General features: G+C 37.6%; 1 protein-coding gene across 1 annotated transcript in view; it reads left to right on the top strand.

Moving 5' to 3' along the window:
• The window catches only part of frem2a (FRAS1 related extracellular matrix 2a), a 63,719-nt gene that overhangs the window by 10,387 nt on the left and 29,456 nt on the right, over nucleotides 1-23,876 (top strand). Inside the window, exons 3-4 of the mRNA XM_056247751.1 lie at nucleotides 9,759-9,905; nucleotides 14,968-15,198. Coding sequence (XP_056103726.1) covers nucleotides 9,759-9,905; nucleotides 14,968-15,198 — 378 coding nt within the window. The remainder of the gene's footprint in view (nucleotides 1-9,758; nucleotides 9,906-14,967; nucleotides 15,199-23,876) is intronic.

The raw sequence follows: 23,876 nt of genomic DNA, 5'->3' as shown, positions 1-23,876 counted from the left end.
CTTCTGAAGATATTTCTGGATGCACTTTTTGTGTAAGTCTTCCATCCTTATGGTGTATGGCTAAGGCTGAATGCTAGCTTTAGGTCTGTAAACTATCCATCAGAGTTTGGCCTAGATCATAGTTTTTGTTTATCTTTGTCTCTTTTGCTCTTTTCCAAAACCTTGTGAGCTGCCTCTGGAGACAACATTGTAAGGCATCAAAGGTGTGCTCCAAACGTGAAAGCTGTTCCAAAATGTTGGCAACTTCATTATTCTGCCTCCTAAAGCCCTGTTCAAATTCATGGAGGTCGGCGAGTTGCTGGGCTGTTGGTTTCTGTTTGGTCTCTGAAATCACCAACTTTCATTGAAATTTCATTGACAACAAATCGTTGTCAGTACAATATTAATGTGCCTTAAGAAACTTTGTTTTAGCCAAGTTTATCGCATGTATCCCTTACTGAAAAGGTAATCCAATAATGCAGTAAGTTCAGTGAAAAAATGATAAAATGTTAATGTTAAAAGGTGGACAAGGCAATTAATAAATAAACTTTAATTCAATACTGTAACGTATTGATAAACATTATATTTGTTTGTGCTATGTATTTTAATACCTAAAGAGTGGCGCTGTTAGCTTAGCAACATGCTAACTGCACACTCTATCGCTGTATCCGAAATCTGCTGTACACTCGTTCACCATCGCCGACATTACTCCACTAATATTGTGTGCTTAAAGTAGTGAATAAAAACAAGTGAGCGAATTTGAACACTGCACCAGAAGTGCTGTGGACGCCATCGGGAGTTAATTTGCCTCTCAGTGAATGGGTATTCTCTAGCTGCTAGCCAATGAGCTTGCATCGGTTGTACACTCGTTATTGAGGTGCATTATGGGATTGAATGAGTGCACGCGATAATGGCCACTATGGTTTCAGACACCATTACAAACTGCTGTCTCCTCAAATAGTGCACTATAAGGGTATAGGAGGCGATTTCGGACACAGCCTATTTAAGATGTTCTGCCTTCTGTGTTGTCAGCGATGCAGCTCATTAGGTTTTAGAACAGAGCTAATAATGTTTAAACTGTTTTTAGTCACGTAAACACCTTCTGACTGACACTAATAAATGCAGTTCTCCATTTAAATGATTTTGCAACTTATGGCCCCCAAACTTAATGAGTAAAAGAGGACAGATTTATCAGTTACCCTTCCTTTGCAAAAGGTCATGACGAATAACACTCATTCTGAATCCTCTACCACTCTCCCTGCAATCATGCCTCAGAGGCACAGATAGATATATGACAGGAACGACTGCAGGGACACAGAGGCTACAAAGAACAGAGGGAAGCTTTACGTGACACATCATAGCTCTGGGATGTTTTTTTTTTTTTTTGCTGTTGGGCTGAGGGAATTATTTTTCAACATTTTTTGATGTGAACTTACAGCAGTGTTCGCTCTAAAGCAAAAATGCCATTATGTACTCAAATATTTGTTTTTTTATCATTAAAAAGAAAGCTCTGTATATTTTCAACAGACCTAACATGAGAAACAAAACAGTGCCTAATTTATGCAATTTTAAACCATTTTTCTGGAAAGCAGTTTTGCATGACTGTTTAGGTTGTTCCTAAAGCTCTGTTGTGTCTGGGTTTTAAAAAAAACTCAATGCTGGCTCTGTTTTTCTTGTTGTGCACATTGTATTATGGAGATTTCTGCTGGGGATTTTTTTAACATGGTCCAGTTCGTTGTATGAACAATAAAAAACAATGCTTTTTTTAGCGTGGATGTAGATAACCATATGTTTGAGGCGTTTATTTTTTCTTCCATATCAAATTAACCAGAGATAATGTTTACAATGGGATGTTTTTGTAGCTCTGTTTCTCATTGTTGTCTAGACATAAGATTGTGTATTCACATGTGGATTAGCAAGAGCTAGCATTGAATTTCCACTGAATGTTCTGGCGTTCTGTTTGGTTTTGGGGGTAGTGCAGGTATTTAGAGTCAGTTCAGATGTGGATTTCTGGTTTAACCTTAGACCTGCATGGCTGACTGATTCAACGACAAGACCACACCTGCAGGTATTCCTGGTTAAACATTTTGAAGTGCCGTTGATCGAGTGGACAGGTGTCAGACCAAAAGTCTGCGACTTTAGTTTGTGAACCTATTGTTTAAATCTGAGCAGCCTAGAGACTCTGATCTGTCTTCATTGCCTGTCCACATGTTCTTGTTGAATGTATCCAAGTTCTGCTAGACTAGCTCAGTCTTCTCAATCCAACCAGAAAACAGTAAAGCAAACAGCCAAGACTTTGTGGCTGAAGCCAAGAGCCCATTGAGCTAGATGAGGAAAGGCTAGAGGATCCGTGAAAAGACCAACAAGCTGCTGTTTTTAGCTAAAGCACAGTTTGAGCAAACATCCATCAGAATGAATGTGTTGATAATCTAGCTGATAGTTATGTTGATATGTTTTCTACTCTTCGAGAAGCACCTAAATGCAAAAATTGCATTAATGACTGGATGTGTTCTGTTGCTAACGTTTATGATCTGCATCAATGGTGCTTGTGAGGGAAGGCATAAGACCTTGTCAGTGGCAAACAACTGCTTATCCACAGTAGATATGCATGTAATCTTTGAATTAGTGTTATTTTTTTAATTAATCTTAGTCACTAAAATCTTAGCAATTTTAGTTGTTGTTTTATTCATTTCGATTAAAATATCATGTATTTATTACTCAATATTTGTCAATATACACTACCAATCAAAAGTTTGGGGTCAGAATTTTTTTTTTTTTTTTTTTTTTTTTTTTTTTTTTAGAAATGAATACTTTCATTGAGCAAAGATTTGTTAAATTGGTCAAAAGTAGCAGTAAAGACTTTCTATTTAAAATAAATGCTTTTCTCTTTAACTTTTTATTAATAAAAGAATCCAGTAAAAAAAATTATCACAGTTTCCACTCAAATATTAAGCAGCACAACTGTTTTCAACATTGATAGTAAGAAGAAATGTTTCTAAAGCAGCAAATCCGCATATTAGAATGATTTCTGAAGGATCATGTGACACTGAAAAGTGAAGACTGGAGGAAATGAAAAATATATTAAAATGGGGGGGGGGGGGGGGGGGGCATTCTCCTGCATTTATTCTCCTGCATTTATTCTCCAAATAAATGCAGTCTTGGTACCGTAAGCATAAGAGACTTTTGAATGTAGTTTGTTACGGAAAAGCCTATTCACAACGTAACTTTTGACTTGCACATATCTTGTATTATTTGATAGTCATTTTCTTTTTAGATTTTTCTTATTCTAATTCAGTTATCAGATTAATTCTATAAACTAAAGGTGATGAAATCAATATAGAAATATTAGTATGTGCAACAGACAAAATAGTTTTTGATAAACAGGCCTCAAAGTACTTCTTTTTGAGTTGTATGTTTAACTAAGTTTTGGGAGTGTGGAGCTCCTGAGGATTTGTTGAAGTTGATGCTTTCGGCAAACCGATAATAAAAAGCAGGAATTGTGCCTTAAAGCACATAATACTCGACTATTTTCATTCATTCTCTTGTTCAGATATATTTTCCAACCCTGTTAAGATAAGACCTTTATAAATCACTATAGTAGTTTGTAGTACGGATACCCTCGGGGGTCATCTCCATTTGACTTCTGTCTGACTTTAACCAGTCTTTTGGGAGGATTGAGGTTTCTACTCTCTGATGAATTATTTGTGAGCTCTATTTTTAGATGTTGTTAAGAAGTTCTTTAAAGTTTCTGGATAGAGTAAAGCTTCTCATGCACCAGGCACTGATTAGCTTTTAATGAGCTATCCTGAGTGAATGTCAGCTGTTGTGCTATCATGTCTTTCTAGGAAACTCGGTCTGAACTCTCCGGCTTTGAAACATTGCTGTTTAATAAAGTCGTTAGGGACTTTTTGTGTGAGAAGCTTCATGGAGACTGTCAGTATCAGGGTTTGGACAAATCCACTGGGTTTCAAAGCAACTTGTCAGTAGGTTTTTCATAGGCAAAGCTAATGAGAGCATTGTTCAGCTTGACAACTGAACAAATACAAACAGATTTTATATTCACAACATGTGTCATGCTATCCTTTTATTACTAAATAGCTTGTTTTCTCTTTTCTTCTCATCTATTTAGATTTTTTTTTCTTTTCGGTGGCCTCTAACTGAGGCAAGAATCAATATTACTGTTTCTTATATTTAGTTAACGGTTTTCAAAACCCCAATATTAAACTCATTTATGCTACAGACATGACACCTTTTCTTAGACCTCATTATTTAACATCAATTTTGGCTAAATATGGATAGATTTTTTTTTTGTTTAGTCATACAGTAATTTAGATGACTGTCACCTTAATATACTGTAATACTTATTATTTAAATCCTTTGATACTAATATTTTTGTTGACAAAAATATTATGGGTTGGTTATATGATTGACAGCATCTTTTGCATCCCTAAAATCGGCAGAGGAGTCAACATAAGCAATTAGCATTACAGCTGACATATTTTTCACAGGCAAATATCACAGTTTTTTTTTTTTTTTTTTTTTTTTTTTAAGTAAAAATCCACTTGTTTTTTTTTCTTTCTGGTAACTGATGGTGTTTTGTTTGCTCAGCTCATTGACCTGAATGAACAAACTAAACCCACAGAATAGTGAAGTCCTTGAGCTGAGAGCTTTTTATTTACTCGCAAATGGTCTTTGCAGACATTTAAACCACACCCTATCAATCACTTCTTCCCTAAACTGATAGAGGATGACAAGATGAAAGTAGAAGTGTCATTGCTGCTCAGATAACGTGCTGCATTAATACCTCTGCATTGACTGCAGAAATCATGGGACCAATGTTTTCTGCCTTACAGTGGTATAATAAAACGTTTAGCCTACATTACAAAGATGGATGCCGCCGTCGAACATCACTCGTTCGAATCAGCTATCGCGTCTGTTTTAAGCGATTTGAACGTTTCCTTTTTGTTAAAAACCGAGCAAAGAACAACACACGGAGATGTTTCTCCGCCGCTCTGCATACGTCATCTCCTTCATTGCTCTGATTGGTTTTAGGTCTATCCGCGACGTCCGTTGGTGACGCCCCTCTGGAAATGATTTGTCTATGACGCTTTGCCAGACCATGACTCCGTTACAATGGTCTGGCTTTAACCAGGCAACTCATTGTCATGTTCAAGAAACCAATTTGAAATGATTCGAGCTTTGTGACATGGTGCATTATCCTGCTGGAAGTAGCCATCAGAGGATGGGTACATGGTGGCCATAAAGGGATGGACATGGTCAGAAACAATGCTCAGGTAGGCCGTGGCATTTAAACGATGCCCAATTGGCACTAAGGGGCCTAAAGTGTGCGCCACACCATTACATCACCACCACCAGCCTACACAGTGGTAACAAGGCATGATGAATCCATGTTCTCATTCTGTTTACGCCAAATTCTGACTCTACCATCTGAATGTCTCAACAGAAATCGAGACTCATCAGACCAGGCAACATTTTTCCAGTCTTCAACTGTCCAATGTTGGTGAGCTCTTGTAAATTGTAGCCTCTTTTTCCTATTTGTAGTGGAGATGAGTGGTACCCGGTGGAGTCTTCTGCTGTTGTAGCCCATCCGCCTCAAGGTTGTGCGTGTTGTGGCTTCACAAATGCTTTGCTGCAAACCTCGGTTGTAACGAGTGGTTATTTCAGTCAAAGTTGCTCTTCTATCAGCTTGAATCAGTCGGCCCATTCTCCTCTGACCTCTAGCATCAACAAGGCATTTTCGCCCACAGGACTGCCGCATACTGGATGTTTTTCCCTTTTCACACCATTCTTTGTAAACCCTAGAAATGGTTGTGCGTGAAAATCCCAGTAACTGAGCAGATTGTGAAATACTCAGACCGGCCCGTCTGGCACCAACTACCATGCCACGCTCAAAATTGCTTAAATCACCTTTCTTTCCCATTCTGACATTCAGTTTGGAGTTCAGGAGATTGTCTTGACCAGGACCACACCCCTAAATGCATTGAAGCAACTACCATGTGATTGGTTGATTAGATAATTGCATTAATGAGAAATTGAACAGGTGTTCCTAATAATCCTTTAGGTGAGTATATATCAGAAAGGCTACTAAATATAAATGTGTGTATATATATATATATATATATATATATGAAGAGTTCAGATGCAAAAGCCTCTAAATGCCATCTGAAATTTTCTTCTAAAATGATCATTTTTATCAAGCTCGTATATTTAAATTCAGTAATTTCACTTAAATGACAATTAATGGGTAATTTTTCTTGCCATTCAAGTGAAATTATTGAACTTAAATATACGAGCTTGATAAAAATGATCATTTTAGAAGAAAATTTCAGATGGCTTTTAGAGGCTTTTGCATCTGAACTCTTCATATATATATATATATATACACTCACCGGCCACTTTATTAGGTACCCCATGCTAGTAACGGGTTGGACCCCCTTTTGCCTTCAGAACTGCCTCAATTCTTCGTGGCATAGATTCAAGAAGGTGCTGGAAGCATTCCTCAGGGAGTTTGGTCCATATTGACATGATGGCATCACACAGTTGCCGCAGATTTGTCGGCTGCACATCCATGATGCGAATCTCCCGTTCCACCACATCCCAAAGATGCTCTATTGGGTTGAGATCTGGTGACTGTGGAGGCCATTTTAGTACAGTGAACTCATTGTCATGTTCAAGAAACCAATTTGAAATGATTAGAGCTTTGTGACATGGTGGAAGTAGCCATCAGAGGATGGGTACATGGTGGCCATAAAGGGATGGACATGGTCAGAAACAATGCTCAGGTAGGCCGTGGCATTTAAACGATGCCCAATTGGCACTAAGGGGCCTAAAGTGTGCCAGGAAAACATCCCCCACACCATTACACCACCACCACCAGCCTGCACAGTGGTAACAAGGCATGATGGTTCCATGTTCTCATTCTGTTTACGCCAAATTCTGACTCTAACATCTGAATGTCTCAACAGAAATCGAGACTCATCAGACCAGGCAACATTTTTCCAGTCTTCAACTGTTCAATTTTGGTGAGCTCTTGCAAATTGTAGCCTCTTTTTCCTATTTGTAGTGGAGATGAGTGGTACCCGGTGGAGTCTTCTGCTGTTGTAGCCCATCCGCCTCAAGGTTGTGCGTGTTGTGGCTTCACAAATGCTTTGCTGCATACCTCGGTTGTAACGAGTGGTTATTTCAGTCACTGTTGCCCTTCTATCAGCTCGAACCAGTCTGGCCATTCTCCTCTGACCTCTGGCATCAACAAGGCATTTCCGCCCACAGAACTGCCGCTCACTGGATGTTTTTTCTTTTTCGGACCATTCTCTGTAAACCCTAGAGATGGTTGTGCGTGAAAATCCCAGTAGATTAGCAGTTTCTGAAATACTCAGACCAGCTCTTCTGGCACCAACAATCATGCCACGTTCAAAGTCACTCAAATCAACTTTCTTCCCCATACTGATGCTCGGTTTGAACTGCAGGAGATTGTCTTGACCATGTCTACATGCCTAAATGCACTGAGTTGCCGCCATGTGATTGGCTGCTTAGAAATTAAGTGTTAACGAGCAGTTGGACAGGTGTACCTAATAAAGTGGCCGGTGAGTGTATATATATATATATATATATATATATATAATGTGTATATATGTGTGTGTATATGTATATATATATATATATAACTTTTTAATTTGTAGTTATTTTTTATTTAAATATTTAATTTATAATTATATTTATATTTATTACAGCTTCCTTTTAACATGTAGCCTACCTGCAATCTATGGAGTCGAAATATGAATAGATAAGTCCTGACGGACCCTGGACTCTTAATTATGTGGACCACTATGATAATTCAACGAACCATGAGGCTTATGCTGCTAATTCTTCATCAAATGTCAAATATAATCACTTTAACGTGTAAAATGGTTTATTTTCCTGCATTCTGAATTTGTATGTGCTCTATATCATCTGCCTAACAGTTATCACCTTGCAACCGTACATAGTTACAGACTAATATTGAGTTAGAAATACAGTGGGATTAGCAACATGTCAATTTTCTTTTCCAGTCATAACATCTCTCAGGCAAGGTTAGTGAGTGAGATATTAGGAGCCTGGGGTTAGCTTGAGGAAATCAAGTGAAACAAGCATTGAAAAGTCATGAATATACATGGTCTAGATAAATTGGGAATTTGTCTCTGATGTTTTCTGTGCACGTGAAGTGAATTATCAATATGCGTGCAAACTCCAATACATGATGTAAATATAGATTAGAGATGTAGTAGGTCTGAAAGTATGTGTGCACTAAATGTGATAAATTTACACAGACTTTTGCCTTTGACACAGATTTAATCCTAGGCTTCGTAATGCATGAAGTCTAAACTTTTTGTTCTTGGGTATTGGAGGTGCAGACTGCCTTGGGAAGTGCAGTTCGACTGGAGCTGGGGGTACCATGGTAATAATCATGGTCTCAATTTATATTTAAACTAAATGAAGATTGTGATTGAGAGGTACAGCTGGATGATACATTTAATGTGAGATACACCAAGATTTGTGAATCCAAGCATGTGAAGTGCGAAGTCAGCATGCACAAGATATAAATATTACATTATGTCTATTCTTCACTTAACTACATCCTTTTTTCTATATAAACAAACCATTAGTTTTAGTGTGCATGGGTAAAAGACCGCTGCTAAGGCAATCTGGGGCAAGAACCTGAGTGTAGAGACATTGTGGGTGATCAAAGTATCAAGATTTTCATTTTAGGTTTAAAATAATGAAGATTATGCTACATGGATCCTGTACATTGTGCCGTTTTTATGCTATAAAACCCAAACGGTTTACACGTAAGATGTAGCATATGAGAGAGTTATTTCCCATGAACCCCTTAAGTAAACACAACTGGTGGTGTGCACATTATGTTTGAATTATAATCTTTAATTAATCCCCTCTGAGTCCATTATGAGGGTCAGATTCATAAGGTATTAGTAGGAACACAGAACTCCACTGAAAAGCTCTGCAGATTTCCACAGATTCGTAATGAACTAAAGTAGAACACATCTCTACCTGGACTAATATTTTATTTTTAAATATTTACAAAAATATTTTATAGAGCTCTGCAGGAATGAGTCCTAAAATCCATTTTTGAACTTTGCGTTATATTTTCACGAAGTCAATAGGTTTTTTTAAATTGGTATTTGGTAAATTCCAGAAATGGGGTCTGTTGTTAACACAACCTTAAGATACTTTAAAAAAAAAATCAGCTACATAAAATACATCAGTAATAGTTAACAAGTGGCTAAATGGGACTACAGTGGTTGTCTGTGACATTAAACATCATCACGTAAACTTATTATCTGCTTTTACAGCCTCATTGTGTTTATTATCATGCTCAAACCTTTCAATTTGTAGCATTTAAATGATTGAAAGAGTTGTTGGTGGTGACATTGAAGTCATTTATATAATCCAACATATTTTTATTTTATTTTTTTACTTCTGACAGTTGTATTTAACACACAAGTTGTGTTAATTTGTGAAGATTATCTTGATGAACAAATGTGTAAGATAAATAAACATTTGTTAGTCACAGAGCTTATTTTCTGCAATAATCCAAAAGCCAATGGAAAAATCCTATTCATTTTTGTTGAGGGAATCAGTGTAATGGTAACTTCAGGGTTGGCCTAAAAATTCCTGCATCACTACAGCTCTTTTTAATTTCATAATGCTTTCAGCTGCCAATAATAGTGCCTCGCTGTACACATTCTATCTGTTATTTTCAGGAGGTAACAAATTGAAGAACCAGCAGTTTCGTCTGAACTGGGCTTGGATTTCTCTGGAGAAGCCGAAATATGTGGTGGATGAGCAGGATAAAGTTCTCGAGGTGATCCTTAGACGTCGAGGTTTTCTGGGTGAAACGTCTTTTGTTGGTGAGTATCAGAGCACTGGATTCAATTCAATTCACATTTATTTCTATAGTGATTTTCACAACACATAGTTTCAAAGCAGCATTACAGAAAATGTCTATATTACAGTTTAGAGTGATCTGTTATCAGAGGTGACTGCGTCCAAGTAATGCATTTCAGAAATGTACATATGCAAATTCTTTGTATTAATTTGTATGTAATAATTTATGACAGAAACAATGAGCACATTGAAGTAATGATTACAAGTTGTGAACATAATGATTATAGTATATAGAAATTTTAGCATTGGTGGATCATTCTTTATTTGATTCTCTACCAGCAAAATACTTTATTTCATAAATTTTTCCTTCTCCATCACCTTTTTTTTTTTGCCACAAAAACAAATTATTATTCAGAATTGATTAAACTTGACAAGAAGTCACCAGTACAAGCGTTAAAAGTGAATCATTAGCATTCAGTAGCGTCTGTGTTCACAGTGAGAGCTGTTATTACTTGAGCTTATCAACGGGAAGCTGTTAGAGATGTTTTTCTAAGTAGTTTTGGCTTCTTTGTGTCTGAGATGAAAGCCCTCGCTCTCTCTCTCTGACATCCGTAAAACAGTCTGAACATTTTTTTGAGCGTACACCTGCTTATCTTGCCCTGCACTGTGCTCAGTACTGCCCCACATGTGGTCAGTATTCATGAAACCAAGAGTCTACGCTGCTTCGGATTTGTGGTTTGTGTGTGTTGGCTTTGAGGGATGTTGAGGTTAAAAAGAGGGAACGTGAAAGTGGAGAGCAGAAGGCAACAAGAGAGATGAGAAGGAAGGGATCAGATAGAAAAGATGGATATGGGGTGTAAATAATGAGGTTCTATGCAGGGAAAGGAAAAATTAGTGATCTAGACCTAGTTTTTTTTTTTTCATTCCACTGACATGCGTCTTGTGTTTTAAATTCAAACACGTGTTCTGTGTGAGTGGCCTCATAGGCTTCATTTTCTGTCGCCACTGCTAATTTTGTCCCTGCCATTCTATAAAACAGCTACCAAAGAAATATGTGTAATACAGAAGAATCATGCCGTGTAGTTGAGACAGCAATTTTGGTCATTTCAAATAAAATGTATATTATTTTACATTGAAATCTGGAATTAGGGAAGTTGCATTTACCTTTCTTTTTTTTTTAATCTGAACTGAAAGTTGGCTTCCATATAGAAGTTCTTATACTGACATTTTTGAATATACACTACCATTCAAAAGTTTGGGGTCAGTAAGATTTAAAAAAAAAAAAAAAAAATTAATACTTTTATTCAGCAAGGATGCATTAAATTGATCTAAAAGGATAGGACATACATTTATATAATTGGTGCAATGGGATCCAGGCAGACAAGCAATGACGATGTCAAAGATCAAAATTGAATAAGGGAAAACACATTTATTAAGTAAAAATGTTAAATTATAGAGACAAACAAATTAAGTAAATAAGAGTTTATTATAAAATCAAAAGTATTGTATCTAACAGATGAAGATTGTAAAGATCAGAGTATAGAGATAGAAGGATAAATGAAGTGAGATATTTGCAGAATGAAAGGAGAGGTAAAAGAGACAAAGCAGGAGAAGAAGCAGAAGTGAAGAGCAAAATAAGAGCAACAAATGTATATTCGGGAAACGTACAGCCTCTTAAACTTATGTTTTGGTCTAATAAGAAACGGTCTCACACACTTATCCATTATGTCATGGTTAGGTCAGAGTGACTGGTCAAATGTCAAAGATAGATGAAAATAGATATACAAGGTGTTGTTTTGACACCTTTAAGAGAATACTGCAGATCTTGCATTATCTCATGTCTGCAGAGATGGAAACATCAGAGGTACATCACACAATCAATTCTGATGGAATATACACCCACTCAATCTTACAGCACAGAAGAGACACCAAAGAGCTTACATTTGGAAATAATCAAACATATCAGAGCATATAGTAGAAAATATGTAAAAGAATAATAATGAGTAAAAGAATAATGAATAAAGACATTTTCATAAACGTTGACCATTTTGGATACACCAATACTGTTACAAAAGATTATTTCAAATAAATGCTGTTCTTTTGAAGAAAAAAAAAGAAGCAGAACAACTGTTTTCAAAATTCAGCTTTGCCATCACAGGAATAAATTACATTTATATATATATATATATATATATATATATATATATATTAGGGCTGTACAAAGATTAATTGCGATTAATCGCATCCAAAATAAAAGTTTGTGTTTACATAATATATTTGTGTGTGCTGTGTATAATTATTTTGTATATATAAATACACACACATGCATGTATATATTTAAGAAAATGTGTTATTCATATATAAAATATTTATATATAATATAGATTATGTATTTATATATATATACAGTATTTACGTGCAAATAATTCTTAAATATATACATGCGTGCATATGTATTTATATATACAAAATAATTATACACAGCACACACACATATATTATGTAAACAAACTTTTATTTTGGATGCGATTAATCGCAATTAATCTTTGCACAGCCCTAATATTTATATATTACAAAAGAAAAGTTATTTTAAATTTCACTGTATAAGAGACTAATGTACAGTATATAATTAAATCAAACGCGTCACAATTCATGTGAATTGGACAGGAAGAATGATTACTTCAAATCACTGTGTAACAGAAGAAACAAAACACAAACGGGTTTCGAACTACATTAGCGAGAGAAAATTTATGTCCGTATAAAATTTTCGGATGAACCATCCTTGTAACAGCAAAAGTGTGATAGTGTTGGTGCTCTTTCTCTGTGCTCTTTGGAGCCTGGCGCTCCGATCTCTGCCAAACATCATCCCCCCCCCCAACAAAGCTTTCCACTTTTTCACACCCGCCTGCCTCAGTCCTTTTCTCCTTTTCCTCACGTCTCACTGTGGCTGGCGTCCTATGCCGCTTGTTGTGGGTAGAATAGGCCCCCCTGTTGTTAGAGAAATGGAATTGAAAGTGAACTCTCTAGCTCTCATTCTCTTTTTATTGTATTCGCCTTATATCTTTCAATCAATTTCTGTCTTTCTGTGCTTTCTTGGAAGATTTTTTTCACATGGTTGGGTGGAACATATGAAGGTTTTTGTTCCTTTGGAAGTTGTACCTGAATGCTGCAGCTAAAAAAAAAAACTTTAATGGTCACTTAAGGGGCCTTATGAACATCAGTTTCACGGCCCCTCTAGTGTAACTGAAATAAAATGTGACCCTGGATCACAAAACCAGTCACAAGTAGCACGGGTATATTTGTGGCAATAGCCAACAATACAAATGGTTCAAAATGATTGATTTTTCTTTTATGCCAAAAATCATTAGACTATTATGTAAAGATCATGTTCCATGAAGATATTTAGTAAATTTCCTACTGTAAATATATAAAACGTTTATTTTTGTGAGCGAATGCAGCACAATCGCGAACATAAATGGACAACTTTAAAGGCGATTTTCTCAATGTTTTGATTTTTTGCACCCTCAGATTCCAGATTTTCAAATAGTTGTATCTCAGCCAAAAATTCGAACAAATTCTAACCATACATCAATGGAAAGCTTATTTATTCAGCTTTCAGAGGATGCATGAATCTCAATTTTAAAAAAATGACCCATGTGACTGGTTTTGTGGTCCAGGGTCACAAACTATTTTATTACAAAAAAATCATATGCAATTCTTTAGTCCTTGCATTTTTAATAACTTATATTTACTAGGGCTGGGAAAAAAATCTATTCACCTAATCATCATGATTTTTTTATTATTATTCCAGGATAGATATTCATATTAATTAATAATAATATTCATATTACATTTTATTTTTTATTTATTTCAGCAGAAGGTGATATGTGTTGAATCAGTGAGTATTACATGACATCATATCTCTTATTAGTGGATACAAGATAGTGAAAAATGGCGGACGGAGAGACATCGACTGATATATGAACTTGCACCATTATGTATATAATAAGTGTATCATTCAACTTTTCAGCAAAAAAAAAAAAATCTCAATACATAGCAATATCAAATCACAATACTTGCAGAACCGCAGTTTTTAGAAATCACTATGCATATCGTATCGGCACCCAAGTATCGTGATAGTATCGAATCAGGAGATATGTATATCGTCCCTGTCCTATATTTACTAATGAAATATCTATATTGAAATAACTTCTCACTTGTGATGTTTCTAATTTCTTAATGGGATGGTTGCCCAGATAAAATACCAGTTCTTGAGGAACACAGTATCAGCCATAATTTCTGCACTAAATGGTAGAATAGTCTCCGAAAAATGTGTCTGTGTATCAACAACTGCTCCAATCAGTGGTAATTGTTCACAGCTTTTTGTTGTAGTCATACATTTTTAGTCATAAATATTCTTTAAATTGAGTCAATATTTTGTCATGACAAATTCATAAATATGAGTCAAATTAACTTGTATTATACTACTACTGGTATTTTGCTTTTCTTGTCATGTTGTAGCTTAAGTGTTATGGATTGAAGAGCAGCGATCATCCAGCATTGATCTGAAAGACTGCGGTGATTTAATTCCTCACATCTGTTTGGGAGGTTCTGGCAGACGGATCCCTGACAGTGTCTCTGCTTGATGTATCAGAGATCAAACGCTTCCGGGCAGGTTCACTTCAGGTTTTCCCACTGTGTGGGAATCCCATCACAGCTTCATTCCTGTGTTACAGTAGAGAGGAAGTTGAATGTACATGCTGTACTTCAGTTCAACATGTTCCTTGATTTTGTTCCTACATCTTAGCCTTGAAGCATCAGACACCAGACATGTGGCTTTTTAAACTTCTATACATAGTGCATTTCTTTCTACATGGCATCGATGATGCGTAGACACCTGTGCTGTTGTGCGCGATCTTTATAAATCTGGGAAATGCAGACCTTAGCTAATCCCAGCTCATAAATTTCGTAATAAGCTTCTTTGAGGAGATCATTCTCAAAGTCTTGAATTGTGACACATCTGGAGGCTGGAGATATGAAGTCAACAAAAGTTTGTCAAAATTGTTGTATTTGTGCTGTTTTTAGGGATTGGTACTCTGGATGGCAGTGCCGAGAAGGGCAAGGATTTCCTGGGAAAATCTCAGAAGCAGGTACAATTTAACCCCGGCCAGACCACAGCCACATGGAGAGTGAGGGTTCTCTCTGATGAGAAATATGAGCTGTCCGAGACGTTCCAGATTGTCCTGACTGAGCCGGTGATGAGTGTTTTGGAGTCACCAGCAATAGCCACAGTTGAGATCGTGGATCCAGGTGATGGTAAGTCCAACAAAAGTTGACCAAACTAAGATTGATCAGTTTTAGAACTATAAACTGCCAAACTTTATTACAGCTGAAAAGCTATTTCTGCACCACTGAGCATTACAGAACAGTAAAAACAAGGGTTAGAAACTAAATGTTTTTCATTTTGGTACATTCTGAGTTAAAACTGTATTTTTATGTTCTGGCTCCAACCTTTACAAATGGTAACCAGTTAGAATGAATAAAAGATCAGTTAATGTTCTTTTTTTTTTTTTACTAGAGTTAAAATGCTGATAAGCATTCAAATTAGATGAAAAGCCCATGTGAGTTAAGGTGATACAACCACTGTTCAAAAGGTGTCAGTAAGATTTTTAAATGATAAATGATCTCATATAATCAGTTTGTGTCTGAAAAGCCAACGCGCATTAGATAACATGTAAATATACTTCTGTTCAAAAGATTAGGGTTGGTAAGATTTTATGTTTTTGAAAGTCTATTATGCTCACCAATCCTTTATTTATTTGACCAAAAATGCAGTAAAAACAGTAACATTGTGTAAATAAATAACTATTTTAAACTCACATCATTGGTTGAGTCACTATGCTACTGTTGTCAAGTTGCTCAAACAAGACAGAGCAATGTTTTAAAAGTGACCCACCTGTGTTTACACCTTTTTTGGGTAAATCGGGTGTAATCTTGAAAAATGGCTTACTTTTATGATTGTCTTTGCATATTAATTTATAATTGGAAAATTGCTGGTTGGTGCAGACCAGTACTTATATTACCTAAATTACACTCAATAAAAATAAAAAAAAATAAAAAAAATATAGATATTTTTTTTGTTGTTGTTGAAAGAAATTAATACTTTTATTCAGCAAGGATCCATTAAATTGTTTGAAAGTGACAGTAAAGACATTTATAGTATTACAAAATATTTATATTTCAAATAAACACTGTTCTTTTGAACTTTTATTCATCAGAAAATTAAAAATGTTTTATGGTTTTCTCAAAAATATTAAGCAGCACAACTGTTTTCAGCATTGATAATATTAAGAAATGTTTCTTGAGCATCAAATCATCACATTTGAATGATTTCTGAAGGATCATGTGACACTGAAGACATAAGGAATGATGCTGAAAATTTAGCTTTGCATCACATTGATAAATTACATTTTAAAATATATTACAAAAGAAAACAGTTGTTTTTTAAAAAATTGCATTTTTGATCAAATAAATAAAGCCTCGGTGAGCATAAGAGACTTTCAAAAACATAAAAAAACAACAACTTGTGAACACAAGTGTATATTACATTCTATCTAATGTGGATTGGCTTTTCAGACACAAACGTATCCAATGATTATATGAGATCAGTTTTTTTTTTTCAGACAAATTTAATTCTTCAAAAATATCCAAACATCTCCAGTTTCTCCAGTTACATCTAGCGAAGAAGTGAGTGAGTGAGAGGTAGGCAGGATGTTCAAGAGACCAAAAGAAAAAAAAAACAACAACAAAGCTTCTAAAAACATCCCAGGCTATTTTATAACTTTGTTCAATGTTGCAGATAAAAACACAGGCATTATCTCCATATTGCAGATGTTTTTTCTCTCTTTCAGTAGACCTCAATTATCATAGCATTTGATATCTCTTCCTACCTGCGAGTTTTCAGCACACTGTCCACCCCCGCATATCGGCGGCCCTTCGTTTCATCTCGAATTCTCCGCACAGCTCTTTCTTGCTTTGAAAGTGTCTCGTCTATTAATGTAAATTGTTGACTGGTGTTTGAGAAAGGTTTGATTGGTCTGCTCTGGCTCCCTCTGTAATTAAACCATTCGCATTTGAAAGTAAGTTGCACAGTTTTCAAGGGGTCATTTCTGAGGGGGCAAAGCACTTTTCTTTGCGAGGACCCAAACAGAGAGATGGCGTAATCGCAACAGAAAGCTGTAATGAGACCATCGTGGATAAACGATAAACCTGTCATCAAAAACACTTTTCACACAAGCTTTCTTTTTATCTCCAAGCAGCTCTTGATCAAAATACGGCTTTGTCAGTCTGTTGATCAAACTGCGTTCGTCTCACCGTCTGTCTGTTTTTTTGGGGGGTTTTTTAGCCGAGAGCCGTGGCTGAATTATTTGCCTGTTCATCATCACGACATCATCTCATATTCTCACAATTACAGGCGTAGTTGAATGTGTAGCTTGAATAACTGGAGGCTTACATTGTTTTATTCTGTGTGTTTTTGTCTTTATCGCCTCCTCAGGGTCCCTGGATAATTAAAATTTTCATCTATAATCCCAAACGCTGCAATAGTTTCCATCTAAATGTTACTTAAACCTCGCTATCTTTGCAGAAGTTATTTCTCCTTAGAAAAAAAGAAAGAAAACTCTGCTGCTTCCCCAGTGAGCTAATTATCAGTCTTACGGTGGGGTTTGTTTGCTGAGGCTGATGCCCCATGGGAGGCTTGACGTGACAGTCTGGCTGCTCTTTCTAATGGCGAGAGGGAGGGGAGGATGGGGCGGTCGGCATGCTGCGGTGCGGTCCTGTTGCTCCACGTGCAGTTTTTTTCCTTTCAGGTTAATTATCCTTTTAGCTTTATGCGTGTGTGGCAGTGTGAGGTCAGGCATTAATATTTGAATGCAAGAGGGAGGTGGTTTTCTTCCGACAAGGGCCTTTGGAGACCTGTCTGACCCAGTTGCCACAGCGTCGTTCACACATGATGGCTTACAACGACCCGTTGGCTCAGACAAAAGCCTGCATCTGGAGTCACATCTGTGACTGGGATGGCTGTGATGTGACAAGCTTCCTGCTTTACAGCCAGAACCTTTCACTGCTTATTAGCGTAAAAGAGCCATTACGGAAGAGGAGAAGCTACTGCATTACTGCAACTTTGCTTTCTGGTTTTATTATTCTTATGTTGAAAAAGGGTTTAATGCAAGTTAAAATGGCTTTACCTTTTCCTGCTGGAATACTGAAATACTTTTTTGTTCTGAAGATCGTGTGATCTTGAAAAGGTCAAGAAAAACACAATGCAAAAAATACTTTTCTAAATCAGTATTAAAACTATATATCTTTAAAACAAGATGCATTTTCTTGAAGCAAAACTGCATAGGAGATTTAGGGCCCTATTTTAACGATCTAAGCGCATGGTCTAAAGCGCATGGTGCAAGTGCACTTTAGCAAAAGTGGATTCGGACACACCCTAGTTTAAAGACGGGTAAAATGATCGGCGGGTTAGGGTTAGGGGGTTCTAAAGGGGTTGTCCCTATTCTCTTAATGAGTAATGGGTGTGTTTTGGGCGTAACGTGCAATCAAGCCGGATTCCACCATATCTTTATGTACACAATAATAATCTTTTACTGTCACAGTCGTCGTCTGCACCATTCTGTCTTCGTCTTCACTTCACTTCCCAGAATCCTCCTTGTCTCCACACCTGAACTCACTCCCTCAATCACCCACCTGTTCTTCGTCGTCATCATCCGTGTCACCTGTCCTCACCTCATTATTGTTCATTAGTGTTTGTATTTAGTTCTCTCTCTTCAGTCTGTCTTGGTCGGTTCTTGTTTATGTTACCAGTGTGAATATTACCGTTGTGTATCCTCTGCCCATCTGTCTGCCTATACCTGTTTGTTGTTTTGAGTTTAGTAAAAGTTTAAATTGGAACTTTGGACTCATCTTGTTCTTCAGCTCGCACCACACCCGTGACAGAAGAACCGACCGCAAAATGGATGAAGCGGGTCAGATCTTGTGTTCCATTTTTCAGAATGGCCGTAAGATCGAATCATACTTAGAGGAATTCATAGAGTGCAGCCATCTAACCACGCTTACTGATCAGCAGTTGGTGGATTTATTTTGGAGTGGATTAGACCCACACTTCCATTCATGGATGCCACCAGGAAATCCCAGTATGACCATTGAACGGTATCTGGACTACGTGCTTTTGTTGAGCGGCTCAGCCTGCATTGTGGGTGAGGCTGATTGTATCATCGCCGCTCAACCACCGTCACCAGCCTCCGTCACCACCCGTCCTGAGTCTAATTCCGCTGAGACCGCCCGTCCAGTGTCTATTGTTCCTGTCCTCGTCCAGAGTCCGGACGAGAAGGACTTACTAGACCTTTTAACAGAGCCCTCACCGCTGGTCCCGTCCAGCCCAGAGCCCTCACCGCTGGTCCCGTCCAGCCCAGAGCCCCACGCCAGCCCTGCCTCGCCATGGCTGCCCGAAAGGCTGTTTCCGCCACGGTCACCTGAAGGGTCTTTTTCACCACGGCAGCCCGAAGGGTCCTCTCCGCCACGGCCACCCAAAGGGTGGTCTCCGCCACGATCGCCCGAGGGGTCCTCACCGCCATGGTCGCCCGAGGGGTCCTCTCCGCCCTGGCAGTCTGCTCCGCCCTGGTCCCCTGATCTTCCAGCTCCGCCCTGGAGGCTTCCTGCCACGCCCTAATTAGCCTTCAGGGCTCCACGGCGTGAGGTCACCCCTTCCGGGAGGGGGAGTAATGTCACAGTCGTCGTCTGCACCATTCTGTCTTCGTCTTAACTTCACTTCACTTCCCAGAATCCTCCTTGTCTCCACACCTGAACTCACTCCCTCAATCACCCACCTGTTCTTCGTCACCATCCGTGTCAACTGTCCTCACCTCATTATTGTTCATTAGTGTTTGTATTTAGTTCTCTCTCTTCAGTCTGTCTTGGTCGGTTCTTGTTTGTTACCAGTGTGACTATTTCCGTTGTGTGTATCCTCTGCCCATCTGTCTGCCTATACCTGTTTGTTGTTTCGAGTTTAGTAAAAGTTTAAATTGGAACTTTGGACTCATCTTGTTCTTCAGCTCGCACCACACCCAGGACATTTTACATTGTAATCCTTTTAGTTATAATTTTTGGCATGTTTGTGTGCTGCTGCATGCCCCTGTGTGTGCAATAAGCAAAGTGTAGGCACTTTGTGCACCCGCTTATAGGCGCATATTACTAATGCGCCCTTAAAATAAAATAAAAAAATACTGCGCAAAATTGACTTTAGACCTGGGGTGCTTCTCAATATCCCTCGTCGTTTCCTCGCTCCTTCGTCCTCCATCCTATGACCCAGAAACCGATCAAGCTCAGCCATCTTGGAAGACATCTCAATTCTCTAATTGCACTGCCAGGAGGCGAGGAGTGAGAAGTGAGGAGGCTTCCTGAGGAGTTATGAGCGAGGATACTCGGGTGTATCCTTTGCCGAAGTGTTTTATCGTATAAATTCTCCTTCCCCTTCACATTGGTCACAATCCTTTGAATTTATACTTTACCTTTGCAGTTTAAATAAACCACACATCTCACATATTTCAACAGCGTATCTTGCTTTATTATTATTTATTATGAATTTTTTAAATAACCAAACTAAAACAACATTAGGGCAGATCCTTTGAGCGCTGCTGGTGACGCTGTGAAGTGACGCTTGAGTGATCAAGTATTCCAATGTATAAATAAGCTTTCCTTCGATTCCTCCGTCCTCCTTTTCTTTCCTTGCAGCCTTCCCTCGCAACCTACTGGGGGTGGAGCTGAGACGCCAGGAAAGGAAACGACGATGGAAAAATAAGAATTGAGAAGCACCCCAGGTTTCAGTTGGTCAATGGCGCAGTCTATTTCAGTTGCCTAAAAAATAGCAACATGCCAACAATGCTCCTGAACACACCTCGTTTTCAGACCAGCACGTCCAAGGGCACAGAGATGGGCCCACAGATGGGCCCAAATGCATTTGCTATTTAAACAACGCGGTGCAGGACGTGAAAAGGATAACTGCGTCGGGCTGAAACTAGCAAAAAACACTTGCGTCGCGCCGCATTGCGCCGGGTGTATGATAGGGCCCTTAGACTTATTTTAAATATTATATCTTGAATTAAGTTTATATTTCTTACTCCATAAGCGATTCGTTTTTTTCTTCTTTTAAACGAAAGGAAGGAAGTTACCTAATGCAATATATGCATTTGTGTGTTCATTCAAAGGGAATATAGAATACTATATTAGAATATAGAATATAGTACTGCAATACTTTTTATAAATAACCTGTTATGATTGACATGTATATAATTAAAATAAATCCTATCTATACCATGCTATTCTGTCAATCAAAAAAGTAATTTGACTGCCTATCTGCAGAGGACTCAACCAAGAGCTGAATATAAATGTATAGGATTTTACTTTCTAATCGGTCTTGTTTTTGTTCCTTACAAAACAAGGTCATTATTTTGGCCCCTGATGCATGAGAGTTTCCTGTGTGAGGGTAAGACACAGTCTCTCTCAATACATAAGCCTTATACCTGAGAGGCTACATACATTTGCCTCATTGTTATTCTTTTCTCAGAGCCAGTGTTCGAGTCTTGAGGGCTGTAAGATTCATTCTTTTATCAGCAGAGCCGTCACTCAGTCTGCACAAAACTCTGAACAGAGAACAATGTTTTGGTTTTGCAGAGGATATTTTGTTCTGAAAATCACAATGTCATGTGGCTGAAAAAAAATCTGGGGTGGATAAATTGTTACAAAATATAGTAATTGCTGTCTTTCTCTCTCTTTTTTCATTTTGAACAAATGGGGAGAATAGATGATTGATATTTTCTGAAAGACCTGTCAATCAGAGGATCAAACTACTGTAAATATTATAAGAGCAGTTTTATTTTCTAAACATTTTCTATGAGGTTTGAATCCTTTTCAAACCTGTTATCATGTCTAAATACATAGTAATGCCTTTAATGTTGTATTTTTGTATTAACATTACAACACATTGTGCTGTATTAACAGTAATTTGATGTTGTATTCTATCGATATATACATTAAAGGGATACTCCACCGTTTTTTCATATTAAACTATGTTATTCTCTTATCTAAGACGAGTTGATACATACCTCTCTCGTCTCAGTGCATGCACTTAATCGCTCTGTCGGGCGGAGAACTTTGAGAGCAGTTAGCTTAGCCCCATTCATTGTATATGGGCCAAACAGAGATGAAGTTAGAAGCGACCAAACACATCCACGTTTTCTCTATTTAAATATAGTTACACGAGTAGTTACACGACCAAGTATGGTGACACTAAATAAAATGTGGCGCTTTTTATAAGCGGGTAAAATGGATAACTATAATGTATGGCGGAATAGCACTTATTGGGAGCACTTCGACTCGGCGCTGTAATATCTTCACTCGTGAAAAGTCCTCTCCCCCTCTCCCTCTCCCTGTCATTTCCGTCAATAGAACCAACGTGACCTGCACGCCTGCAGTAGTAGTTTTTTTGTGCAGAGTTGACGGAGGGAGAGGGAGAGGGAGAGGGGGGAGAGGACTTTTCACGAGTGAAGATATTACAGCGCCGAGTCGAAGTGCTCCCAATAAGTGCTATTCCGCCATACATTATAGTTATCCATTTTACCCGCTTATAAAAAGCGCCACATTTTATTTAGTGTCACTATACTTGGTCGTGTAACTACTCGTGTAACTATATTTAAATAGAAAAAACGTGGATGTGTTTGGTCGCTTCTAACTTCATCTCTGTTTGGCCCATATACAATGAATGGGACTAAGCTAACTGCTCTCAAAGTTCTCCGCCCGACAGAGCGATTCAGTGCACGCACTGAGACGAGAGAGGTATGTATCAACTCGTCTTAGATAAGAGAATAACATAGTTTAATATGAAAAAACGGTGGAGTATCCCTTTAAATAAACATGAAAAATAAAGAGACCAAATAAAAAAATTATATTTGAAAAAATATGCCGGAACTTGTTACAGGGTTGCAAATTTTGCCTAAATTAAGGGGCTAGCTAGTTTTAGACCAAATATAGTTGGCTAATATTTTCTATAAATTAAAGAAAAATATGTAAAAATTATAATAATAACTAACTTGAGTAACAGGGTTAAGTATCAATTTATGTAAAAAATGTAAACATTTGATTTGTTCACAACTAGCCCATTAAGTTAATTTTATCACACAACATTTGTGAATATAATATTTTTTTTAAAGTCCTGGGACACCAAATTCTACTGTTTTTATTGTATGTTATCATTCAAATCTGTCACTGAAAATGCATGTGTTGTTTCTTCACTCTCTTTCCCTCCATTTTACCCATTATTTGTACAGCTACAGTATTTGCTCTATTTTTCACCTCCTCTCTCCCTCGGTGACAAAAGACCACTTGTAGACTTGATGATTGGAAATGTTTGCAAAGGATCATGTATACTTGCGTAGAAGGATCTGGGACAGGACAGGCCATGCAAAGAGGGATCTTCTTTTTTTTATTATTATTGGTCCCTGTGCGTCTCTGTTTCAAAAACATCACCAGGCTTTCACTAGTTCTCTTCACTAGTATTTTCTATAGATCTTCCGTCTCTGGCTAGAGTTCATTTTTTTTCTCCATCAGTTCAGTGTGCTATAAAAAATCTGTTTATATGTTGACTCAATCCTGACCTACGGTATTTGAAAATAGCAACGCCTGAACAAGCTCCCACTCAGTCAGACGGTTTACAGTGCAACACAAGGCAATACACAGCCAGTACGGACAGATATCGATGCCGCGCTGTCCAAAGGCCACTAAAAACCTACGATATGAAGCGCTCAATATGAAAAATCAATTTTCTCATACAAAATGTGTTTTTGCCTTTTGTGCAAGATAAATGTGCATTACACGCCCAGCATAGAGCCGTATGATTTGAAATAATTATATATTGAAGAATCAATCCACCGCCTGTG

Source organism: Rhinichthys klamathensis, unplaced genomic scaffold (genome assembly GCF_029890125.1).
Source record: "Rhinichthys klamathensis goyatoka isolate OS25496 unplaced genomic scaffold, OSU_Roscu_1.1 h1tg000050l_1, whole genome shotgun sequence".
NCBI classification, from domain to species: Eukaryota; Metazoa; Chordata; class Actinopteri; order Cypriniformes; family Leuciscidae; genus Rhinichthys; species Rhinichthys klamathensis.
The sequence above is the reverse complement of the archived record's forward strand: the minus strand, read 5'-3'. Positions and strand labels throughout refer to the sequence as shown.